This window comes from Glycine max, chromosome 9, assembly GCF_000004515.6.
Source record: "Glycine max cultivar Williams 82 chromosome 9, Glycine_max_v4.0, whole genome shotgun sequence".
NCBI classification, from domain to species: Eukaryota; Viridiplantae; Streptophyta; class Magnoliopsida; order Fabales; family Fabaceae; genus Glycine; species Glycine max.
In genome coordinates, this window is record NC_038245.2 from 47,711,287 (window position 1) to 47,732,869 (window position 21,583).

Consider the following 21,583-nt stretch of genomic DNA (forward strand, 5'->3'; position numbering starts at 1 on the left):
CTTATGCATCGAAATCTCTTCCAATAAATCCTCTTGATACTAGATGACAACAATTTGTCAATATGGTTGATCCTCCCAACTTTGAAGCAAAATGATTTGTCATTATCTAGTTGATCCTTCCCATCGTAAAACAATTGGCACCGGCAAGAGTTGAACAACAACCTTATAAGTAATGCTTATGATGATTTTGAATTAGTTGATAGTATAAATAATTTGTCTTCTTTTGTATAATACTTATAATAAATTAAAATTTATGGCCTCATGACTACTACTAAAATTTTCTTCCCATTATGTCCATCCCAGTGGTTATGCCTATTAAACTCTTAAGCTAAACAACTCAAAATCTTAAAAGCAATGAAAGTCAAAACATGCATCATAATGTGAGTAAACCCCACTTCCACTTTCCACTTGCCCAAGCAGAATTAAATGCAGACTAACTCCCTTGCTGAGAAAAAAAAGAGTTTCTCAACAAAATCAAAAACAAAGTATTAAATGCAGCAGCTGGGATCCTCACCCACCCTTTACCCCTCAAAAAATCACACCCTCCCTAATTCCCTCCCTCTCCCTCTCTCACTCTCTCTCCCTTCACAAATGGCTAACAATCCCTTTTCTCATTCTCTTCTTATTCTTCTTTTTTTCTTTTATTCTTCACTCTCATGTCATCTTCTTCCATTCCCTCCTCCCCTGATCACTTCCCCCACCTCGGCCTCGGCTACTCCATCGCCATAGCCCTAGCCTTCCTCTTCCTCCTCTCCACCCTCCTCCTCTCCTCCTACCTCTGCTGCCGCCACAACCGCCGTCGCCTCCGCCACACCACCGCCGCCGCCACCTCCGACGGGGGCATCGTCCTGCCACGTGTCATCTTCGTGGCGGAGGACGAGGACGAGGATGGCAGCGTGGCGGTGGGGTTCGACCAGAGCGTGATAAACTCGTATCCGAGGTTCCAGTTCAACAGGGACAACGCACGGAACAATAATATTATTAACACCACGTGCTCGATATGTTTGTGCGAGTACAAGGATTCGGAGATGCTGAGGATGATGCCGGAGTGTCGCCATTACTTCCACCTATGTTGTCTCGATTCGTGGCTGAAGCTCAATGGCTCTTGCCCCGTTTGCAGAAACTCGCCGCTTCCGACGCCGCTTTCTACGCCGCTGCAGGAGGTGGTGCCGCTCTCTCAGTATGCTGCTGATAGGAGAAGAAATAGGTGAATCTTTTTTTACAAAAAAAATAACTTTTTGGGTTAATTGGTGATGTGGGTTTTGCTTTTTTTGTTGTTGGGGTATTTAAAGTTTTTAACTTTCTTAGTTTTAGAGGTTGGGTAGGTGTAGGGGGAGGGGGAGAAAATAGAGGGTTTTTATCTTTTTCTTTTTTGTTTCGATTTAGCTTTGATCATGTGAGGGAAATGGGAAAAAATTATTAGAGCTAGTTGGTTGATTATGTAATTCTTCCATAGGGCTATTTTGTTTCGTTTTCCCCCCTCTTTTAAATAGATTAATTCAAGTAAATGTTCTAGTAAAGAATAATTCAAGTAAATGTTTTTGCTTCTTTCTTTATAAAGTTGTGTGATTTTTGGTTTGACAAGACTTGGCTTGTCATTTTTTGTCCCCTAAATTGCATTGTGTTTGTTTTAGACTAATTGAAATTGTTTTACAATGTTAAATTAAATACATTTGAAAGGTGAAGTTCAACTAATCTCAGTGCACTTGAGAGGTGAATTGAAGTTAATTTCAATTACGAATTGTAAGTTTCACGGATGATTTTGATTTTAATTGATAAAACAAACTGCCAGAAGTATGTTTTGGTTGATATGACATTCATAATCCCTTTCTCTATCAACGTGGGTTGTTGATACTTGATACAAATGCCTCAACGGATTTGGAGTTAATTTTTCATTTTTAATTGAATTCAATTCTTCTCACATCACTCAAATCTTTTTTGTAAGGAAATCCACCTCCTCCTCGATTACTCTTACACTACTAAAATCTTTGTTTGGTGACAACCTTCTTTTTGCGTTCAGAAATTAAGTAGCTATGATTGCATAAAATTATTAGCGTATACTGTATAGTAATTTTCTAATTAAGTCTTTGCTAACGTTCTTATATTGTCATGCCTTCGTGTTCTACCACAGTTTCTCTCTTACTTTTGTCGTCTTGACCAGTTTCTTTAGTCGAGTACTTTCTCATGTCATTGGTAATTTAAGCAGCAAAATCCCATATTAGAGGAATTTCATTTTATTAGCTTTGTTCATTGCTTTTGCCTCCACTTCATTCAGGACAGAAAGATATTGCTGTTCTCTAGCTTCCTTTTTTTTTCTTCGCTAGTGGACCCATTTATTTGTCGTGATTCAAAGACAGTTGTATTTGATATCCGTTCACTCTGTTCCTGTTTTCTCTCAATATTCTTGTTGTGTGAAAGGAATTAGATGAAACATCCTTTTCAGCCGCGTGTAGAATGTCAAAGGATCCCTGACACGTTTATATGCAAGGCCACAGTAACGGGTGCTTTTTAGCCTTTCGGACGGTTTATCAAACATTCTTCTCTACTTTATCATGATTCATGAAGACCTGGTGAAGTGGTCAACGAAATTCTTCTGTGGTATGAGTAGTCAATGATATTTTATACTTGCTTCAGTTCAGCAAAAAGAAAGAGAAAACTATTCTTTAAAGAGTTTTTATCTGTAATTTAATTTAAAATATATTGTTATCTTAATTCTTAACTAACTAAATATTTTAAAAATAGATACAAGATTACTTAATTCAGAGAAAAACTCACTTTACCAACAAGGTTTAATGCAATTGATAGGAGTGTGTTTATATAAGCATTTTTATCCATGTTAAACGAAATAATTAGACATTCTTATGCACATAAGAAAAAGCTATGTGAGTGATGCATTGAATTTAACGTGGGTTCGGTTGGATGCAATTATAATTAATCCAAAAACATCCTAAATAGTTGAGTTTCTTAATCATGTTTTTACCCAATATCCCATTATTATGAGGTGATAGATAGCTTATATATTATTAAATTCGTGGCATTTATTAATTTATTTTCTTTATTCTCGAGTAAGTGGAAGACTTGGAATGTTGAGCATATGGGAGGCCTTTTTGACTAATTATATAGAGCCTTATGTATAATAGTGCTTTCTATACTCAGCTGCACTTCCTAGTTTTTTTACTATTAGTGTTCCACTTTGATGCATGCATTAGTTAAATTGAAGATGTTACTTTGAACAAAGTGTGAGAGTGAGTACCCGATATAAGATATTTTTGTTGAGTTGACATCACTATTATTACTGATTGAAGTTAAGCATTTGTTAAGCAGTCACAACAGCGCTTGAATAATCCACTAGGTAAGTGCCAAACCCCATTTACCAGCATGCGTTGGACCTTGGAATCTAATCCTCAACATTTTCATTTTGATTTCGTAGCTTCTGAGACACACTCCATCATACTTTCGCATCTTTATCCATTTTGGTGGTACACTATATCTTCAGTATCTTTTTATATTCACCCATCTGAATCCTGAATCCTGAGGGGTTCAAAAGCAATTCGAAATGAACTGAGGATAACTGCAATTTGTACTTCAGAAAGTTCAGGAGCAGAGATGTATACTGAACCAGATCCAACATCATCAGCTTTTGTACCGAAACAATGAAAAGTGCCTTTCTTTCTGACATTGAAGGCATGCACAATAATGAGTTGAATAATCTGCGAAACAATTATAGTATCACACAGTATGTACTACATCAATTTATATAAATAAGAGAGATAATAAGAGATGTAAGAAAAATGTAGGATGAAATATGCGAGATAGAGAAAAAAAAAACAAGTGTTAGATAAATTATTGTATAATTCTATCATATCCATATTTTAGAGAAAGCATAATGCTAGAAGCATAAAGTTTTAGCATACTCTAATTTTGACCGGAAACTAGCTTAAAAAACTAGTGGTTCATGGGGATTCTGATCCCCTATAGTTTTATTTAGAATATATATATATATATATATCCCCTATAGTTTCTAGTGGAACTGTAAAAATTCCATCCGTTAAATTTATTTAATTTTATAGTCATAAATAAAAAGTTAATACTTTAAAATTAAATTTTATTAATTTTAACCATTGAATTTATAACTGCACATCCTGCAGTTTCTTTTGAAAATTGAAATTGTAGAAGATCTGAATCCGTTCGTGGGGTGATCCTCTGTCAACACAAGGAAATGATGCTTTTTAACAACACTTGTCTATACAAGTAATCATCCCTCATCAGCAATTAAAAAGTATCATATTTGTATCTGTTAATTTTTAAATATAATTTCAGAATAAAAATATCTGTTATTGTTAATTAATATATGTATAGCATGTTACAAATGTGTCTTGTCTCTACTTGTGAGGCTTTTAACACCTAATAATTGATTTTGTGAGAAAAATAAGCACTTAACAACATCTTTAATAAGTGTATTTCATAAGTTACTTTAAACTAAACAAGGTTGCTTAATAAGTTTTTATAATTGGAGCAATTGACTTGATAATGCGTTAGTTAGGTAAGTTACTTAACTGTTGTTTAATTTATTCTTATGAATTAAAGAATTATTTTTTTAATTATAAAATTTAATATTGCTCAAGTTAAATTTTTGTATAAAATTTTTAAATTTATATAACATTATATAAATTTAAAATAAATAACTTATTTAAAGAATGATGTATTGTAGATACTCTAATAAATTGATTGACCCAACACGATTTGTTGACGGATGATTTGTGTACTTATCTTTTGTACAATGACAATGGGATACATAGATGATACACCTTATACTCATTGAGTTCAATTCTCCAATGCTCCTTTTACTGATGAGTAAGGATCGTGAGTTTTATAATCTCTTAAACGAAGAAACAAAAGCACATTTATGTAATCTTCGGCTGTGAGAATGTAAATAAAGTTGATAAAAATATAAGAGAAATAATTTTAAAATAAATAAATAAATAGATAAAGTTAAATGTTAAGTTGTTTGGTCGGAAGATAAATATATAAGAAATAAAGTGGATGAAAATTATAAATTGTTTTATTTGAACAAATAAGAGAGATTTTTCTAAAAAAAAATGTGAAGTTATAATTGTGTCCTAATTGTTTTATTTTTGCAATTAGTACAATTAAGGCCAGAAAAGGTCAATAAACACTGACTAGTGCTTTTGTCACCTGCATGAGGAACAAGCAACAAGCATCTCTCTTTTGTGTGAGACCAATTGAGCACAAACTTATTTTCTCACAATCTCTATTCTTCCAAACATGCACGTCCGTTTCCATTTCAGTCCATTGCTTAAGGCCGAAGTAAGGTTTGTAAGGACTGATAGCTTGTTCTGCTTGATTGCCCTGAAGAAGAATTTGGGTGATTATATATAAATTCTCAAATTGTTGAGACATAATCATATGAACCATCGATCATAGATCTGTGTCGCTTTAAATCTCTTAGTGTCTTCAATATTTTGAGGCTGAAAGATTGAAAGATTATGTATCCAACTGATTATCGCCCAATTGGTTAAAGATGAGTTAATTTGAGTTGAACTTGATTCAACTTAAAACTTGACTTGAGTTCAATATTTTTTTTCGGAATTAATTAAATTCAAACTTGTAAAATAGTTTGATTTTGAGTATGTTACATGCATTTATTCATTTCATAAAAAATATGAAATTAATTAGTATTTTAATTGTAGTGAGAATTAAATTTACAAATAAGTATTTTTAGAGGAAAACTTATAAATAGGTTAAAGTGTTAATTATTTATATTATTTTAATGTATACCTTTATCTTTCTCTGTTTAAGACCGATACATATTATAAAATAATACTTGTTTCTTATAATTTGTTAATCACCAATGCACTTCATTAAAAATTTGAAAATAACTAAAAAAAGAAGTAAAATAAATAAATATTTTTCTCCATATAGGGTTAATATATGTAATAAAAAAAATATCTATTGAAAATTGATATACTTTTACAGATATTTGTTTTAAGTATTGCAAAGCATTTATAAAATTTGAAACGTTAAAAAGTAAAATGTGAAAAACATATTAATAATGTTGGAATTGGAAGTTGAAATATTAATTGTTATTGTTAAGTAAAATAATACTCATAAAATATAATATTTAGTATATTAAATGAAAATATTTTTCTTTAAATTATTTAGATTATTCTTAAAATCATTGTTTAATATTAAAAAAACATTAAATTATAGTTTTCAGATGACAACGACTTCAAATGGCAAGCCTTGACATCTCAATTCAACATTAGGGTGGTATGACCCTACTTGTCTCACTAATGTTATTAGCTTTGAGGTTGACTTAGATAGGTTTAATATTAAAAAACAGTAAATTTTAAAGCATCCTAATGATATGAGGTTTCTTCTTATACATTTATATGAATCTTTGTATATTTTTTTAGACCAATTAAAAGTATATGTGAGTTGTTTGAAAATATCCTCCATAACATAATCTCATAAACTGAGTGACTCAACACAGAATGACTTGAATTTAGGTGCATAACATCAACTTATTTGACTCTTCAAATCAAATAAAAATTGAAATGTGGAAGTAGAAGAAAAAACTTGAGAGAGAGAAAATAGAGAAAGAGGCTAGGTAGAAACTAGAACCCGGGTCCTCTTACTACACTCACCCCCAATTTCCCGAGCCTCAGCTTCGGGACACCCGAACCTCATTACTCGGGACGCGAATAAAAGCCACACTGGGATTCACACTCCCAAGTTCCAACCCTACTCTCACACACTGCAACAACGAAAACCAAAGAAGAAAAAAGAGTTTCTTCTTTCCGAAATCCAAGCAGTAGGGTTAGGGTTTTTTCCGATCTCAATGGCGGAGGAACCGGAGAGCACCGTCACCACCGGCGCCCCCGACGAATCGCTGCTCGATAAGATCACCGAGAAGCTTCACGGCCACGATTCTTCCTCTTCTTCCTCTTCGGATTCCGATTCCGAAAAAACCGTTACTTCGTCCGTTAAGGATAGGGTTTTTCGCCTCTTCGGAAGGGAGAGACCCGTTCACTCCGTTTTCGGCGCCGGAAAACGTAAAACTCTTTTTTCTGTTCATTATTTTTGCTCTATTATTTTCGTTGTCGTTTTATTGCGTTTTGGTTTTTGTGACAGATTCAATGTGGGAATGCTGTGGATGTAACTATTGGATAGGAAAAAACATATTTTGGCAAGAAAAAAATAACAAAAAAAAGACTCGGCCTTGCCTTGCCTTTGCCCATGTCGTTTATCACTGATTGGGTTACTATAATATTAAATAATGCCTTGTGTTTCTCTTGTTGCTTAATGAAATTAATGAGGTTTTCTCAAAATTGTATATTTTTTTTTAATGTTTGCAACCTTACCCTGTTTTAGTTTATTATTTATCATTACGTTTTTCAGGTAGTTTTTTTTTTTAATTCTAGATGAGTTGAGTTTAATGATGATAAATAGCTTGTAATGTGAATTTGATTAAGGCTGCATATGTGAAAATTGGGATGTTTAGTCAATAATTGAAGAGTTGTTTGTCATTGAATGGAGAATTGTATGCGACTGTGTTTGGTTATATAGAGGGAGAAAAGAAGTTTCAGTCTATGATACTATCTTATGGCTTTGTTTTTGGTGATCATTTTTTGCAGCTGCTGATGTGTTATTGTGGAGGAACAAGAAAATATCTGCTGGCGTGCTTGGCGGAGCCACTGCTGTTTGGGTCCTTTTTGAGTTGCTTGAGTATCACCTTCTTACTCTGGTGTGTCACATTCTGATACTGTTGCTCGCAGTTCTGTTCTTGTGGTCTAATGCCCATACTTTTATCCACAAGTGAGCCTCTTTAACTTCGTCCTCTGTTGAACAGAGGGGCAGTATAGTGTGTTTTAGGGTTTGGATCATCTAACCTTTTGTGTGGAATGTCAAATTATGTTGCAGATCTCCGCCTCGCATTCCGGAAGTTCATCTTCCTGAGGAGCCATTCCAGCAAGTTGCGTCTGCATTGAGAATTGAAATCAACCGGGGATTTGCTATTTTGCATAGTATTGGCTCTGGAAGGGACTTAAAGAAATTCCTAGTGGTGTGTAACTTAATGCTTTTTTGTCACCATTAAATGCATACTAAGTAGAAGATATTTTATAAGTAATCTCTGTTATGTTTTTGGGCCAACTGATTATAACTTACCAAGATGTTACCACTTCTTACTGTCTTGCAAGCTGCTGTGCTTTAATGGATAAATGGGTGTGCCTATTTTGATTTTGCTTAAGTTTAATTACGAACTATACTATTCTTATATGATGTTATTTGTAATCTTGATGATTCTGTTGTTGATGTTAGATTATTGCTGGCGTATGGATTCTGTCAATTGTGGGGAACTGGTGCAATTTCTTGACCCTGTTCTACATAAGTAAGAATACTTAGTACTCCTTTAAATTGTGTAATTTTTTTTTTTTTTAAATTTGGTATGGAATTTTATTCATTTACATATTCTTCATTTCATGGGCAGCTTTTGTCTTGTCGCACACGGTTCCTGTGCTCTATGAGAAGTACGAGGATAAGATAGATCCACTTGCAGAGAAGGCAGTTATTGAGATTAAAAAGCAATATGTCGTGTTTGATGCTAAGGTCTTGAGTAAGATCCCATTGGGTCCATTGAAAGCCAAGTTATCTTAGTTGTTAATCTTTGTAACATCTGAAAGAAAGAGCTCCACTTGTTTGCTCAAGGAAGTTGCCAGGGCCAGTGTCTTTTATTGAATGTCGATCTTTGCTATGTTTGGGTTGGTTTTAGGCTGTGGTATGGTGTCAATGGCAATGGGTTTGGTTTATCTTCAAATAGTAGTTTCTAACTGTTCAAGCATATGGATTTTACTGGTTTTTTTTTAAGGTTTGTATGAGTTGTTCAATCAAATAATTGTTGTTGTATGATAAAATACTTGCGTCTTTTTTTTTTTCTTTTAATTTTTCGGTAGCATTCGTTACCGTCTGTGTTTTAGTGTTAGGTTCATAGGCTTGTAAATGTAGATCAATGTTTAAAATATCGGTTTGGTTATGAAAATAACTTAAGTTTAAATGAAAACAGTTTAATTCATTTTCCTCTTAATTTTGTAGTAGTTTTTATAGTAGATTTTTTGAGATTTTTTAGATTATTCACGAGATTTATTTATTTATTTTTTAAATGTCTATAAATATCTTTCTAACAGAGGTATACGATGTGAAGTTTTCGAAAAAAAATTAAAGAGATTAATATAATTTATAAGAAATGTTAGTTTATCCAAGTTGATCCGTGATCTTGAGTCCGAGTTTTGCTTGAACAAGATTGCCGCTTATAGTGGAGACTAGGATATTTGTGTCTAGAACAAAATTAGGGATCACCTTTTATGGAGGCTACATGTGGTCTTAGTGTTTATGTAATGTTATTCAAACAATTCGGTGTGGTGCAAGGATAAAAAAAAAAAGATGGATATAATGTACCCTATGAAAATAAATCTCATGTTTGGGTAATTTATTTATTCTAGATTATATTTAAGTGTATTTTTATTAAAACATTTATGTATTAAAGTAAGATTATATAACCGATTAAGGTAGGAAAAATCTAAAACTAGTGTTTTTTAAAATAAACAATAAAAATGTGGGAACCATATATGAACTTTTATTTAGTTATAAAATATTTTTGTTGAAGCAGAAAATATTTCATAAGTAGCACTGTTGGTTCTTTACTAAATTTGAATTGGTTAGACTTAATTTTGAGTGCATTTTTTTTTGTTTTTTTTTAATATGATTGGATGGTTTGAATTATTTTAACATTAATCAGTTCAAATATTTAACATATAATGTGGACTTGCGGGGAAGAAAAACGAATATATTTTTTAAAAAATTAATTCCATCAATCCTATGAAGATGACTCAATAAAAGGCTACAAAAAAAAAAAAAAAAAAGAATCCCAGTTGACACGAAGTAACAGCACACCAAACTATCTAAAGATTACATCACATGATAATCTAATGGAAAGTATTTGGGGGGAAAATTCGGTACGAGATAGACAACAAACATATGACGGCAACAAAGGAGTTGGCAGGAGTGAATTGCTTTCGGAAAAGTTCTCACCATATTTTGACATTGAAAAAAAATATTATTATTTAATTAAAAACATATTTTAATAGAAACCTACAATTTGAATTAATTTGGATACATAACAATTTAAGATTAGAATTTAAATTTTTATGTACAATCACTACAAAAGTTTTTATGCTATCAACTAATGAATATAATTTTTAAGACTCTTATATAGTAAAAGTCAATAAATTTTATAATTTGTTGAGTGTCCATGGATTTGAACAAGCGGCCAGTTGATAAGTAATAAGCAGATATTTTAAACCATTAAACCAATAATTGGATCTTTTCAGTTTCAGGCCCAGTTGAATGGATAACTGCCATGATCGCATCAATGTTGAAAAGGGTCTTATCGTTGGCGAACCACAGCATTTGTCAAGTCGCATCAATGCTTTTTAGTTGTTACTGAGTTCATATCAAGTTTTTCATCCTTGGCTTGACTCCACAATGGCCGTTCATTTATAGTAAAAGCTTCAGCTTTTCATCTCGGGTATTATTGATGCATTGAGCTATGATGTACCGGCTAGAGTCTTTATCAAAACTCAATGGCCACCGACAGCTTAATCCAACCCTCATGCTGTAAAAATAGTCGTTTGCTATGGGAACAAAAACCGTCAGAGATTACACAAAAAATAAAGCTTTATCTCACTAAATAAAGTCGATTAGGTGAATCATATAACACCATTTGACACAGTTAAAAACTAAAATTTCAAAAATATTAATTAGAGACGAGGAGAGATTATAGTGGAAAAAAAATATTAATAAAGGGAGTAGCACGTAGGCTAGTGAATCATAGTGCATCATATATTATATATTACATGTATTACAGAGATAAGAGTGTGGCATTATATGACATACATCAGGATAATTTTCCACAGTTCCGGTGTTTCAAATTATGCAAGAATAGCCAGCCACCCATGATGACAGGCAATGAAATGAAAGAATTAATTGAACAACATTACACGTCTACAACTTATCATTGATCTATACCTTTTGTTTAATTACATAAAAAAATGTATATTTAGTATCTAGGAAGTCTTGAACTAGTTGTTTTACTATCTGATGATGTAAGGGGAACTGTTGAGAACTCTGAACCAATTTGTTCGGAATGTTTAAAGTACCCACGAGGGTGAGAACTGATGTTTTGATAAGTGGGTGAGTTAATTGATGCTGTTCTAGTGCTAAAGCTCTGATTGGAAGGGGGTGGAGAAGAAGAATTAGTATTAAGACTTTTATCATGTGAATCATCCATTGATTTATCTCTTTCTTCTGACTCCCTCTTCTCTCTTTCTTGTGTTTCCTTGAGAAGAAAATCAACCCACAGATCTGCAAAGGACTGAAAGGGGAAAAGTACAAATTCAAATTCATGATAAGAAAAAATCAAAGTCAAAGTAAATTGCGTCGAATGTGACAATCTAGAACGAGGTGCAGCATTTGTGTTAAGATTCTTTCCACAAATGTTATAGACCCAAGGAACGACATATATATAGTATCTACTGTAACACTAACAATCAACATTTTCCGATAAAAAAAAATGGAACAGATAAAGAAAGACAATGTTCCAGTTAGAATAAAATTTTTAACACCATTCTTCAAACATTTTCTCCTTTCTTCTCAGCTGCCAGCAACCCCAAAAGGAAAAAAAAGAAGAAAAGCCACAATTCTGTTAGGATTCAATTGCAAGTATGAGATTTGAGTCCCACATTTGGAATTATGGGATTCCAGTGTAGGGTTTAAAGCCTTGGGTTTTCTAACTATAACTAGTTTTTGTGGTGTAGTTCTCCAAGGGTTTTGTCATTTTTTTTCTGCATTTTAATTTTTAAGTAAACCCCACGGATAATAAGTACAAGATGAGAAGAAATCACCTGGTTATCTGCTCCTACATTTGCAGCTGATTCAGATGAACCACTTCCTCCCAAGATACCTCCAACTAGGCGGCCAGGCAACCCAAGAACACCACGGACAACACCTTTTCCTGGACCTTGTTGAGCAACACCTATTCTTTGTTTGTCCTCGTTAGAGAATCCCAGCATGCGAACCATTAGATCCAAAACCTGTCCCAATATCACACTTCATGAGTAAGATCAATTTGAACAAGAGATCACACAAAACTGATAAAAGAACACTGCTTAATTACATGTACTGCAAGGAGTAAACAAATACTGGTGGACAACACAATTTTACTTGGATAAAATAATTAATAGCTCAGACAATGAAATAAAAGCCGAGTCCATGAATATCCCCCCAGTGCACGCACACACCAAAGGTTATCTTAAGCAACCAAATTAAGAAAGGAATATACAGTCCTGCATGAGGTATCTTAAGCAACCAAATTAGAGGGCTTCCATACCTCTTTGCTGTGGTTTCTCTGGAAATAAGTGACAAGTAATTTTATCACAATGCGCCTGCCAAAAATACAAGATTAGTATAATAATTTATTCTCTAGCAGAAGCAACACGATACTTGTAAGACTCCAATTCCAATTAAAAACTTTTTAGGAAATTAATGACAGATAACGAAAATATTATAGACAATAGTCCCTTCAAGCATTTCATCTTCATTTAAAACCAATCAGCTAGAAATATTGGGAGCTCCCAAGTCACATGGCCAAAAGCTGATATTGCATTAAAAATTACTTTGATGAAAAACCTGCCAACCTGTCAACAAGAAAATCAGAATCCACTGACATTCTATTTAGCCGTGTCATACTCTGCTCAACAGCTAGCCTCAATCTGGAATTGTCTTCTTCAAGCTTGCTTACTCTACTTCTCCATTCTGATTGTACCTTCTCAGATCGAGAAAGCTTGGCTAAAATTTCTTCTTTTTCACTGATCAATACATTCGCTCTGCAATCTGCATCCTGGCAACCATTTAATCTACATGTTACTTGATTGGAAATGCCAAGTTAACTTATACTTTCTGAGTTGGAAAACGAAATAATATATCAATATAATGTAGCAAAGTTGAGGAATAATGGGGAATACTATAAGATTGTTTAAGCTTTAAGGAATACGAAAAAGTAAATGATAAAATAAAAAATCAAATACACACAATAGAAAGTGAAATGAACACGTTGAAACTAAGCTCCCCCAGTCCTCACCAATGGAATTATCCCAAACCAGTCCTTTTAAGTTGTATCATATTGAATTAATTGTTCCCACATACCCACCTTAACTGAATAAGATCCTAAATCTTCAGCCTAGCGTGACAAGGTGAAATGGCACTACCCTAGCTCAACTGACCAATAGATTGAATTAAATAGTTTCCTATAAAGGAAAGTATTGATGATCATTTTGTATTTGAGCTTTCCCTTAGTACAAGCTCCCTCTCTTCTGATAACCATTGGCACTAACCACCACTCTACATAACCACCAATTTCCTTCTATTATCTTTTTGAAATTAGCCTAAACTAAAAAGCTTCCAAATTATCTTACCTCTCCCCAGATATAATTCTCTTTTGTCTATAAGGATGAAACTGTGTAACAAAAAATACACTTCTTTCTGCTTAAGTGTTGGAGGGAAGCTTGTAAGCTAAGCTACCGCATTTTTCTACTCTATCGGTTTTCAACAAAAGAAATGATTGGATCAACATAATACAGACCAAGACTCACGGTCAGCAGAGATCATATTCTTTTGTTATTACAATCATCATCATAGGGGTACAATGCTGTTCAGCAAAAGTCTAAAAAATAAAGTATGGGTTGTCTAAAAATTATATTTAGAAACAGTAAGAGACAGGGTTTCATACTTTCAACAGTTGAGAAAGCTTAGATGTTTCTTCCTTTGCACGAGCCAAATCTCCTTCTAAATGTTCCTTCAGAAAACAAATTATAGTGGATATAAGCTTACTACATGCAGCAATAGACAGAAAGGCACATACAAAGATATTGATGAAAAAAAAAAGTGAGTGAATGTTAACAAATCAAATCATTGTGAGTAAATTTGTAAATAAAAATTAAAAACAACCTTAGCTTCAATTTCAGCATAATATTGTCCAAGAGCTGTCTGTAGATTTAAAAGTTCAGTATTCTTAGCATCTATTGTGCTCATACAGTTTGTAAGCTTCTTGTTCAGGTCATCAATGATTTCCCTGGACTTTAGAATTTCATTGTCATTTGCCATCGTCAGTTTCTCCTGACTTGCAGTTGCCTGTTTCAGAGTTCTTTCAAGATGTGTTATTTGAGCTCTCAGATAATTATTGCTATCACGTAGCTCTTCAATGATTTTGAAATCCTCATCCATTTTTTCTGACTCTTCAAATTCCTAGGCAAAAAACAGCATGGTGAACATCTTTGAGTGTACTGCAGAAAGATTAATATACTAAATTCATCTGGAATGGACGCAAATACATTCATTCACGCTTATTAGAGGTTTGAGGGGACAAAATGTAATACAAGTGGGAAATAATATATTTTGGGATAAACACGACAAATGGATTATGATAATCAGTACATTGTCCTTTTAAAATCATGCTCAATCGTCATTGATTCCGCTTCAAAAAAATAAAGTGAAAAATGAAACCTTTTCTAACAAATGCTGTTTAAGACGGGTCAATTCTTGTACTGCTTTGTCCCTCTCCTTTTGTGTTTCCTTCAATTCTTTACTTAGCTTATGTAAGGATCTTTCCAAGTCTTCTTTCCCTGGAAAACTTTTGGAAGGATCTGGTAACTGCTCCTGAAAAGCCAAATTCCAAAACCCCACAAAAGAGAAGAAAAGAAGACAACGATTACTAACATGATTCTTGAGGCATAACCTGTAAAGTAAATATTGCTTTTAAGTTTTGGCTCACATCACTGTTACTGCTTGGAACCTTGTTCTGAATCTGAGAATCATCAGGTGACATTTGACTAGCCATCCTACGTGATTTGAGCGCAGCCTCAAGTTCATCCTTTTCCAACTAATAACAATAAGATAAAAATTATTAGAGTGCAATCTGGAACTCAATATAAAAAAGTCATTATCAAATTTTGAGTGATATAAGACAGTAGATTTTTCTGTATTACAATGAAAAACATTAATGCATAAATTTACTAACCTTAAGAGTAGTGTTTTCCTTCTCTATAGTTTCAATTAGTCTTTTGAAGCTATCCACAGAATCACCTGCTTCTTCATCTTCTCGTCTAGTCAGCTCCAATTGCAGACATTTTATTTCAGATATTTTCTCATTCAATTCATTGTGTAATTTGCTCACCTCATTTTTTGTCTTCCAAGCAATAATACAACATATGTATTGGTTAGAAGTTAGATTAGACAATCAAAAACTATAATATACCTAGCTTATCACATTAGATAGTACAACAAAACCAACATCCAGATTCCTTGAAAAGACATAATATACTACTCAATTATGCAATGGAAGTCATCAAGGTAAGCAAGAAAGTATTCTAGATATTCCCTCCCTGTTTAAAAAATATTATCTAAAGAAATAGTGAGATTGAGAATTGAAATCATTCGAGAAAGCTGACCCTACTCTTTTAATTTTTAATCCTATAGTTTTCATGAATCTAGGCAATGTGTTTATTCCCAAATATATATTTTCATTTGCTTCATATCAAAACATTCTTTGATTTTCTTCCATTGTTTTCTCTTGATTAAATATCAATTTCCATTCACAACCAAAGCAGTGCTGTCAATTGTGGATGATGGCTTATGGCAGTGAGCCAAAAATTAGCCATATATGTATGGAAGGTGGCATTGTAGCTATATTAAAAAAAGTATAAAATACATACAAAAATGCTAAATAATCCGAATACAAATAAAAAAACTAATAATATATTAGGGACAAAATATTATGGAAACACTAAGAAAATAAATTTCAACATATTTCAGTCTGAAGATAAAAAAACTAACAAAGGCAAACCATAAAACAATCTAATATAGTTATGACATGGTAGGTAAAAATCATAGTTAACGCATGGTTAGTATCTTATTTTATTTTTTAAAAATATTATCTATTCATTGTCTCTACTAATATGATGTGAAAACATTTTTGCCAAAATCTTATAGAAATAAATCAAATTTATATAGACTCACTTTGTCTCTTTCCAACTTTAGCAATTTAAGCTCCTCCTGGAAAGACTTGTTCAATTTCTCTTCTTCTGGCATCAAAGAAAGATCCAGATTGTTAGCAGTTTCTATTTAAACACGTGAAATGATAATACAATCTAGATATTCTAAATGCAGAATAATTACCCTGGAGTTTTAGCTGAATATTTACCAACTTTTTGCGTTCTTGCTCTAGTTCCAACTTCATTTTTCGTATATCATGAGTATGTTGTACTGCTGCTGGGGGACTACTTTTTCCCTCTATCATATCTGCTTGCTCCTAGAAGGCATTCATACATCTGCTGTCAAGTTCACTCATCACTAAAAAAAAAATATAAATCCTACCAGAAAGTTTAAATAAAAATGGCCAGAACCAAAAACAAAAATAGAAAAGCAAACCAAAACTTATTTTCTTTATTTTTTAAAAAAGTGCACATCATGCTTCTTAGGACTCCATGAAAAACGAATATAAATTTGGACAAAAAAAGATCAAAATAGACAAGTAATATAAATGAAACCACCTAATGGTAAATCTTTCTACATAAATTCATTATTTGAGGATGACAAAATATCCATGATGTAGTTACCTTGCCCTTTACTTGTAAGTTTGAATGTTTAGATACCATCTTACTTTGACTAGCATCAGATTCCAAAGCAGATGTGGTTCCATTGTTTGTAGCATAACGATTTTTCATTTGAGTTGTGAACCTATGCAGTCGATTTGGTGATTGGTCATTACTTCCCTGCATAAATATTTAAAGTGATCAACAAGAATCCTTAGTTATGTTGTGAATCTTGATTCAGTAGTGCTACTAGAAACTAGAAAGAAAAAATTTATTGCAACTGGAATGAAGAGTACAAGGTTTTAAACGATAGTTTAGAAAACAAGTACACATCAACCCCCTAGAGCTTAGCTCCTACAGTGGAAGTGTCCTCTGTTCTTATATAAATTCCTAAAGAGGTAGCTCCGATACCAAGTTGAAGACTGAATATTTTGTCAATGGAAATGGAAATGTTCTAATTGCAGCATAATACAGCTGGATATTTAAAGCAATTTAAAAGCCTATATGTAATTGCAAATCTGTGCTTCTTTCCTTAATTAGAATATAACAGCTGCAGTATAGGGATTTATGGTAGTTTTGCTAATTTACAGGGCTGAAAATCAGCTTGTATTTATTTGTAATAAGCAATATTTATAGGGGAATACAGAGGAAAAGACACAATTTTTACCGTACACTTTTCTTAGTTTAACATATTTAGATGAATTGCTTGAGTGAAAAACCACTCAACAGGGCATATATTCATACACTCCATGCTTAATTTTTAGAGAAGTAAACATAAATGCAATTCCCTAAGTTTATAAGATAAGCACTATGCATGGATCTGAACATTCATGTATCCTAGACTTTCAATACAGCAATTCCCAATATCTAAGATTCATTTCCAACAGTTACTAAAGAATATAACACTCATAGTTTTACAAGTCTAGTGATTTAAAATATAGGATTACCTTGACTGTGTAAGCACCATTTGCAGATGCTGGACTTGTAGCCTCCAAATTCTGTTTTAATGAGCCATTTTCTTTATTCAATCTAACAATATGATCCTGTGAAGTTGAAAGGGTCGGATAGTTGAGACTTAACAAAGGGAAGTAACAAAATATCTCAAATTAATAAGCTAGACAAACTGTTAATTGATTCTTTATGGAACCTCTGCTCTGCCTGAGATAGATATCACATAATGAAATATAATCCAACAATATATTTGAGAAAATAAAGAACCTTTTGTTTGGGCATAGGGGAGAAGGGATCAGAGCCTTAGAAAAATAAGGTCCAAATTTTCTATAAATATCATATATTCTTCAAATAATGCATTAGAGCTGAGTTCACCTTATTTTATACAAACACAATCTAAGGTGCAAATTGAGTATTACAATGTGTCATGGATCCATCTTACAATGTGCTGGAAAGAAAGATTAATCATAATATTAGGATTGAAGGTGGGTGGATCAAATTGGCAGCTTCTTAATCATAATTTGTGGACAAAAAATTCCTATAAAAAATCAAGAAAATTATATCAGATAGCTACAAGATAACCAATGCTATATGGCAGTGAGAGTTGAGCAGTGAAGTGCTGATGATAAGAGCAAAACTTAAGTGTAGTGGAGATAAATATAAGGTGGACAAGAGGATCTAGAAGATTTAGGAATGGAATTATTTGAGAATAAGTTGGAGTGCTGCTTGTTGGGAAGATAATTGAAATATGCCTATGATTTGTTTGATCATGTGATAAGAACACCAATGGAGTACCAAGTGAGAAAAGTGGCTCAAATGAAAGATAATCTGATGAAAAGCAAGGGAATACCTAACAAAACATTAAGAGAAACCATTAAAAAGATCTACTAGTTTTCCTAAAAATTTGGCAGGAAATAGAGCCAGTGGTATTGGTTGATCCATGTAGCAAATCCACATAGAGGAATAATTAGGACTGCTATTGTTTAGAAAAAATATTAGGTCCTTAAGGATTTTAAAAATCAAAAGCTACACAGAACAACAGAAAATTCAACATAGTACCGGTAAATATATGTAGAAAAGTAATAACCGGCCATACCTCTTTTTCTTTTAATAGAGCTGCATAATTAACAGATAGTGCTTTAATTTCTGCCTCGGATGCTTGAAGTCTCTTGATTTCTGCTTTATATTGTTCTATCTATAAAAAAATACAATAAAATAAAAAAATGACATCTTTAACCATAATAACAAGCTACCTATGAGTCTATGACTATTTAAGGGGAAAATATGTGGCATAAAATGGGAATACATTAAACTTTCATGCATCAGGTAAAAGAAAATTCTATAAATTTGCACCAGCTACCATGTTCCTTTTTTCTTATGAGAAAGGGATTTATTAATATAGAAAAAGGGAATAAGAAATCCTCAAGAACTAAAGAAAACACAACTAAAAAGATCATGAGCATAACAACACAAAGAAGCAAATGAAACTACTCGATCCCAAATGAACTCAATAGATGATTGCCATGAGAAGATTCTCCCATTTCTTTCCAGCCAAACACACCAAAGAACCACATCCTGAGAACACCCCAAAGCTTTTGGCATCTTTGCTACTAATAAATCCTTTGAAATTAACACATAGGAGCTTTTGAAGGTCCACAGGACAAACAAACCGTGCTCACCAAAAACACTGAACAATTTATACCATTGATAAGATGCTGATGGGCAATGCAAAAACAAATACGAACAAGATTCAGAACTCATTCTACACATTACACAGAAATCAGGACTGAGGAGTGTGAGAACTTCCGCGTGTGATAGTAACATTTCTGGAGCCACTTCTTTTCATATGTAGTAATGTAGTTATTTATAATTTTGTCTTAATTTTTTGTATGAGACCACCTGACACAAGACAATCCTACATAAGCTGATGAGACCACTATGTGTAACAAAACTCTCTGTCCAAGTAATTACTGCAACTACATACCTAGGGTATGAACTCCAATCCACAAGCTTAAAGTTGGAACAATTTTGTGTTAGTTGATCCACGCCACACTCTAAGTGGTTTCATGGTTTGTCTTCTAGGTAATTTGTCTTGAGTTATCTACATGATGTCAAACCTAGGGTTCAGTAACACCACTCCTAAATTATAAAGGCAATGTTTTGTTGTTATTCTGCTTCCACTCTCAAATTCTCAATTCAAATTCGAAATCTCAGCTATTCAATAACTCGTTGAGCATTCACAATCACACATCGCTAGCTAACATTCCAATATTCAGCGCCACTTTCCATTATCGCATCGCAAAAGCAAATAATAATCGCAGAGCCTCGCAGCGAATTTGATGACAACATACCTCAGGAGCGTAGGGGTGATCGGATGTTCCGTTGGTGGCAGGCGGCGACCTAGGAAGCGATATGGAATGCGCGGAGCTGTGAGAATTGCGGCGATCGGAGACGGCGGCAGGGGAAACGACGTCGTCTTCATCATCGTCGTCGTAAGCGGCGTAGTGAACGTCGAGAGCAATCTTGTTCAAGTTCTCTTTGAAGTTGGCGATTGTGCCCCACATGGTTGAGTTGAGAGGGAGATTTTAATTGTTCTGTGTGATTGGCTGAAAGTGCGCGCGCTGCAATTTCTGCTGGATCTCGCCTTCGAATCTATATATCTATCCCTGCGTTTTATTAGCAATGCAATCTTTGTTCCAACTTCTTTCATTTTTTTTTTAAATTTCATTATAAATAAATAATTTATAATCTATGATTATTTTGGTAACCACAATGATTAGGACTAAATAATCTATAATATATAACAATTCTAATAGTAATACTTAGTGTTAGTCTATACATTCTATTACTCAATTTAACCCTTTAATAAACTTAATTGTTAGTATAATTGCACACTCTTATTTTTTATTATCATTGGCTAAGCTACTTTTTAAGTATTTTATTTTATTTAAATTTAATTTTTAAAATAAAACTTAATTTGATTCTTTATATTTTAATATTGGTTCAAGTTGGTTCTTTTGTTAATTAAGAATTAATGCGGTTAATAATTTTAACATGAAATTGTCAGAAAACAATATTTATGGACAAATCTTAAAATTGATTGAGTGGTTTTTGATTACTAATGGGTTTTGATAAATACAGTGAAAAGTCAAATGATTTGCTTAAAGTGTGTGAGAATCAAATATTTTTATGTTACGAATTTTAAGAAATTGAGTTTGTTTTGATCTATGCTTCAAAATATTCTTATTTCTTTAGTTAATATGTAAGACTCTCGCATAGTATTTTTTATAGTAAGTTTCTCGTAAAATAGTTTTAGATGAAAAAAAATGAAATGATTCCATAAACATTCAGCCCCTCTAAAATACCTTCCATGTTAGTCTTTCCCAAGTTGGTCTTCCAAGTAGACCTGCATGTCCAAGCAAGCCGTTAGACGTTAGCCATTTTTAGTGGCAACATGAAGGCCGCAGCAGTTGCCAATGATGGTAAATGACTATTCTTTTGGTTGAATTTGGTGTAGCTACTTTATGCTTATGAAAGGATAACCCTAATAGTTATGTTCTGGTGGATTGGCTGCTACATATATTATCTATGATTTCAACGAGCGTTACTCGAATGAGATTTTCACTGTTTGTTTAACAGGGTTACGTACTAAACACTATAGTTTGTCATCTCTCACATTCTCTTCTTCCTCTTGTACGCTCCCACTGTCTACTATTCTCATTTCTTATTGTTCCTTCTTTAATTCATTTTCATTTTGGCCTTCTTATGAAGGCTCTTTACGCTCAAGCCATTTCATATGTTATTTTTTTGTGTTATATATTTTTAATATTTTGTTGAACGTGCATGGCATATAAAGGAGTCCACTCCTAACAAGTCAGCCATTGGGACAAGTTTATTCGAAACACGAG

General features: G+C 33.1%; 3 protein-coding genes across 4 annotated transcripts; 2 read left to right on the plus strand and 1 right to left on the minus strand.

Annotated features, from left to right (window-relative positions):
* The first annotated feature begins 356 nt into the window (after nt 1-356).
* LOC100793332 (RING-H2 finger protein ATL67) lies at nt 357-1,536 on the plus strand. Its single transcript, XM_003534482.5, has one exon. It carries the CDS (start codon nt 657-659, stop codon nt 1,209-1,211), a length of 555 nt encoding a protein of 184 aa, XP_003534530.1. The 5' UTR covers nt 357-656; the 3' UTR covers nt 1,212-1,536.
* A 4,954-nt stretch (nt 1,537-6,490) lies between these two features.
* On the plus strand, nt 6,491-9,106 carry LOC100793862 (reticulon-like protein B5-like). The gene is made up of 5 exons (NM_001252724.3): nt 6,491-7,076; nt 7,659-7,839; nt 7,945-8,086; nt 8,344-8,413; nt 8,513-9,106. The coding sequence occupies exons 1-5, from the start codon at nt 6,863-6,865 to the stop codon at nt 8,677-8,679; spliced, it is 774 nt and encodes a 257-aa protein (NP_001239653.1). The 5' UTR covers nt 6,491-6,862; the 3' UTR covers nt 8,680-9,106.
* Nucleotides 9,107-10,899: 1,793 nt separating this feature from the next.
* On the minus strand, nt 10,900-20,382 carry LOC100794376 (golgin candidate 3). Of its 2 annotated transcripts, XM_006587763.4 has the most exons (16): nt 20,027-20,058; nt 18,772-18,870; nt 18,118-18,213; nt 17,672-17,767; nt 16,749-16,904; nt 16,309-16,441; nt 16,150-16,214; nt 15,152-15,319; nt 14,906-15,013; nt 14,638-14,790; nt 14,083-14,379; nt 13,865-13,930; nt 12,774-12,976; nt 12,467-12,521; nt 11,982-12,170; nt 10,900-11,452 (listed from the first exon to the last, which is right to left on the minus strand). In XM_006587763.4, exons 3-16 carry the CDS (start codon nt 18,142-18,144, stop codon nt 11,138-11,140), a joined length of 2,031 nt encoding a protein of 676 aa, XP_006587826.1. In that variant the 5' UTR covers nt 18,145-18,213; nt 18,772-18,870; nt 20,027-20,058; the 3' UTR covers nt 10,900-11,137. The 2 variants fall into 2 exon arrangements, with proteins under 2 accessions (XP_006587826.1, XP_006587825.1); XM_006587762.4 differs by lacking the exon at nt 18,118-18,213 and having other exon boundaries at nt 20,027-20,382.
* Between the last annotated feature and the right edge of the window lie 1,201 nt (nt 20,383-21,583).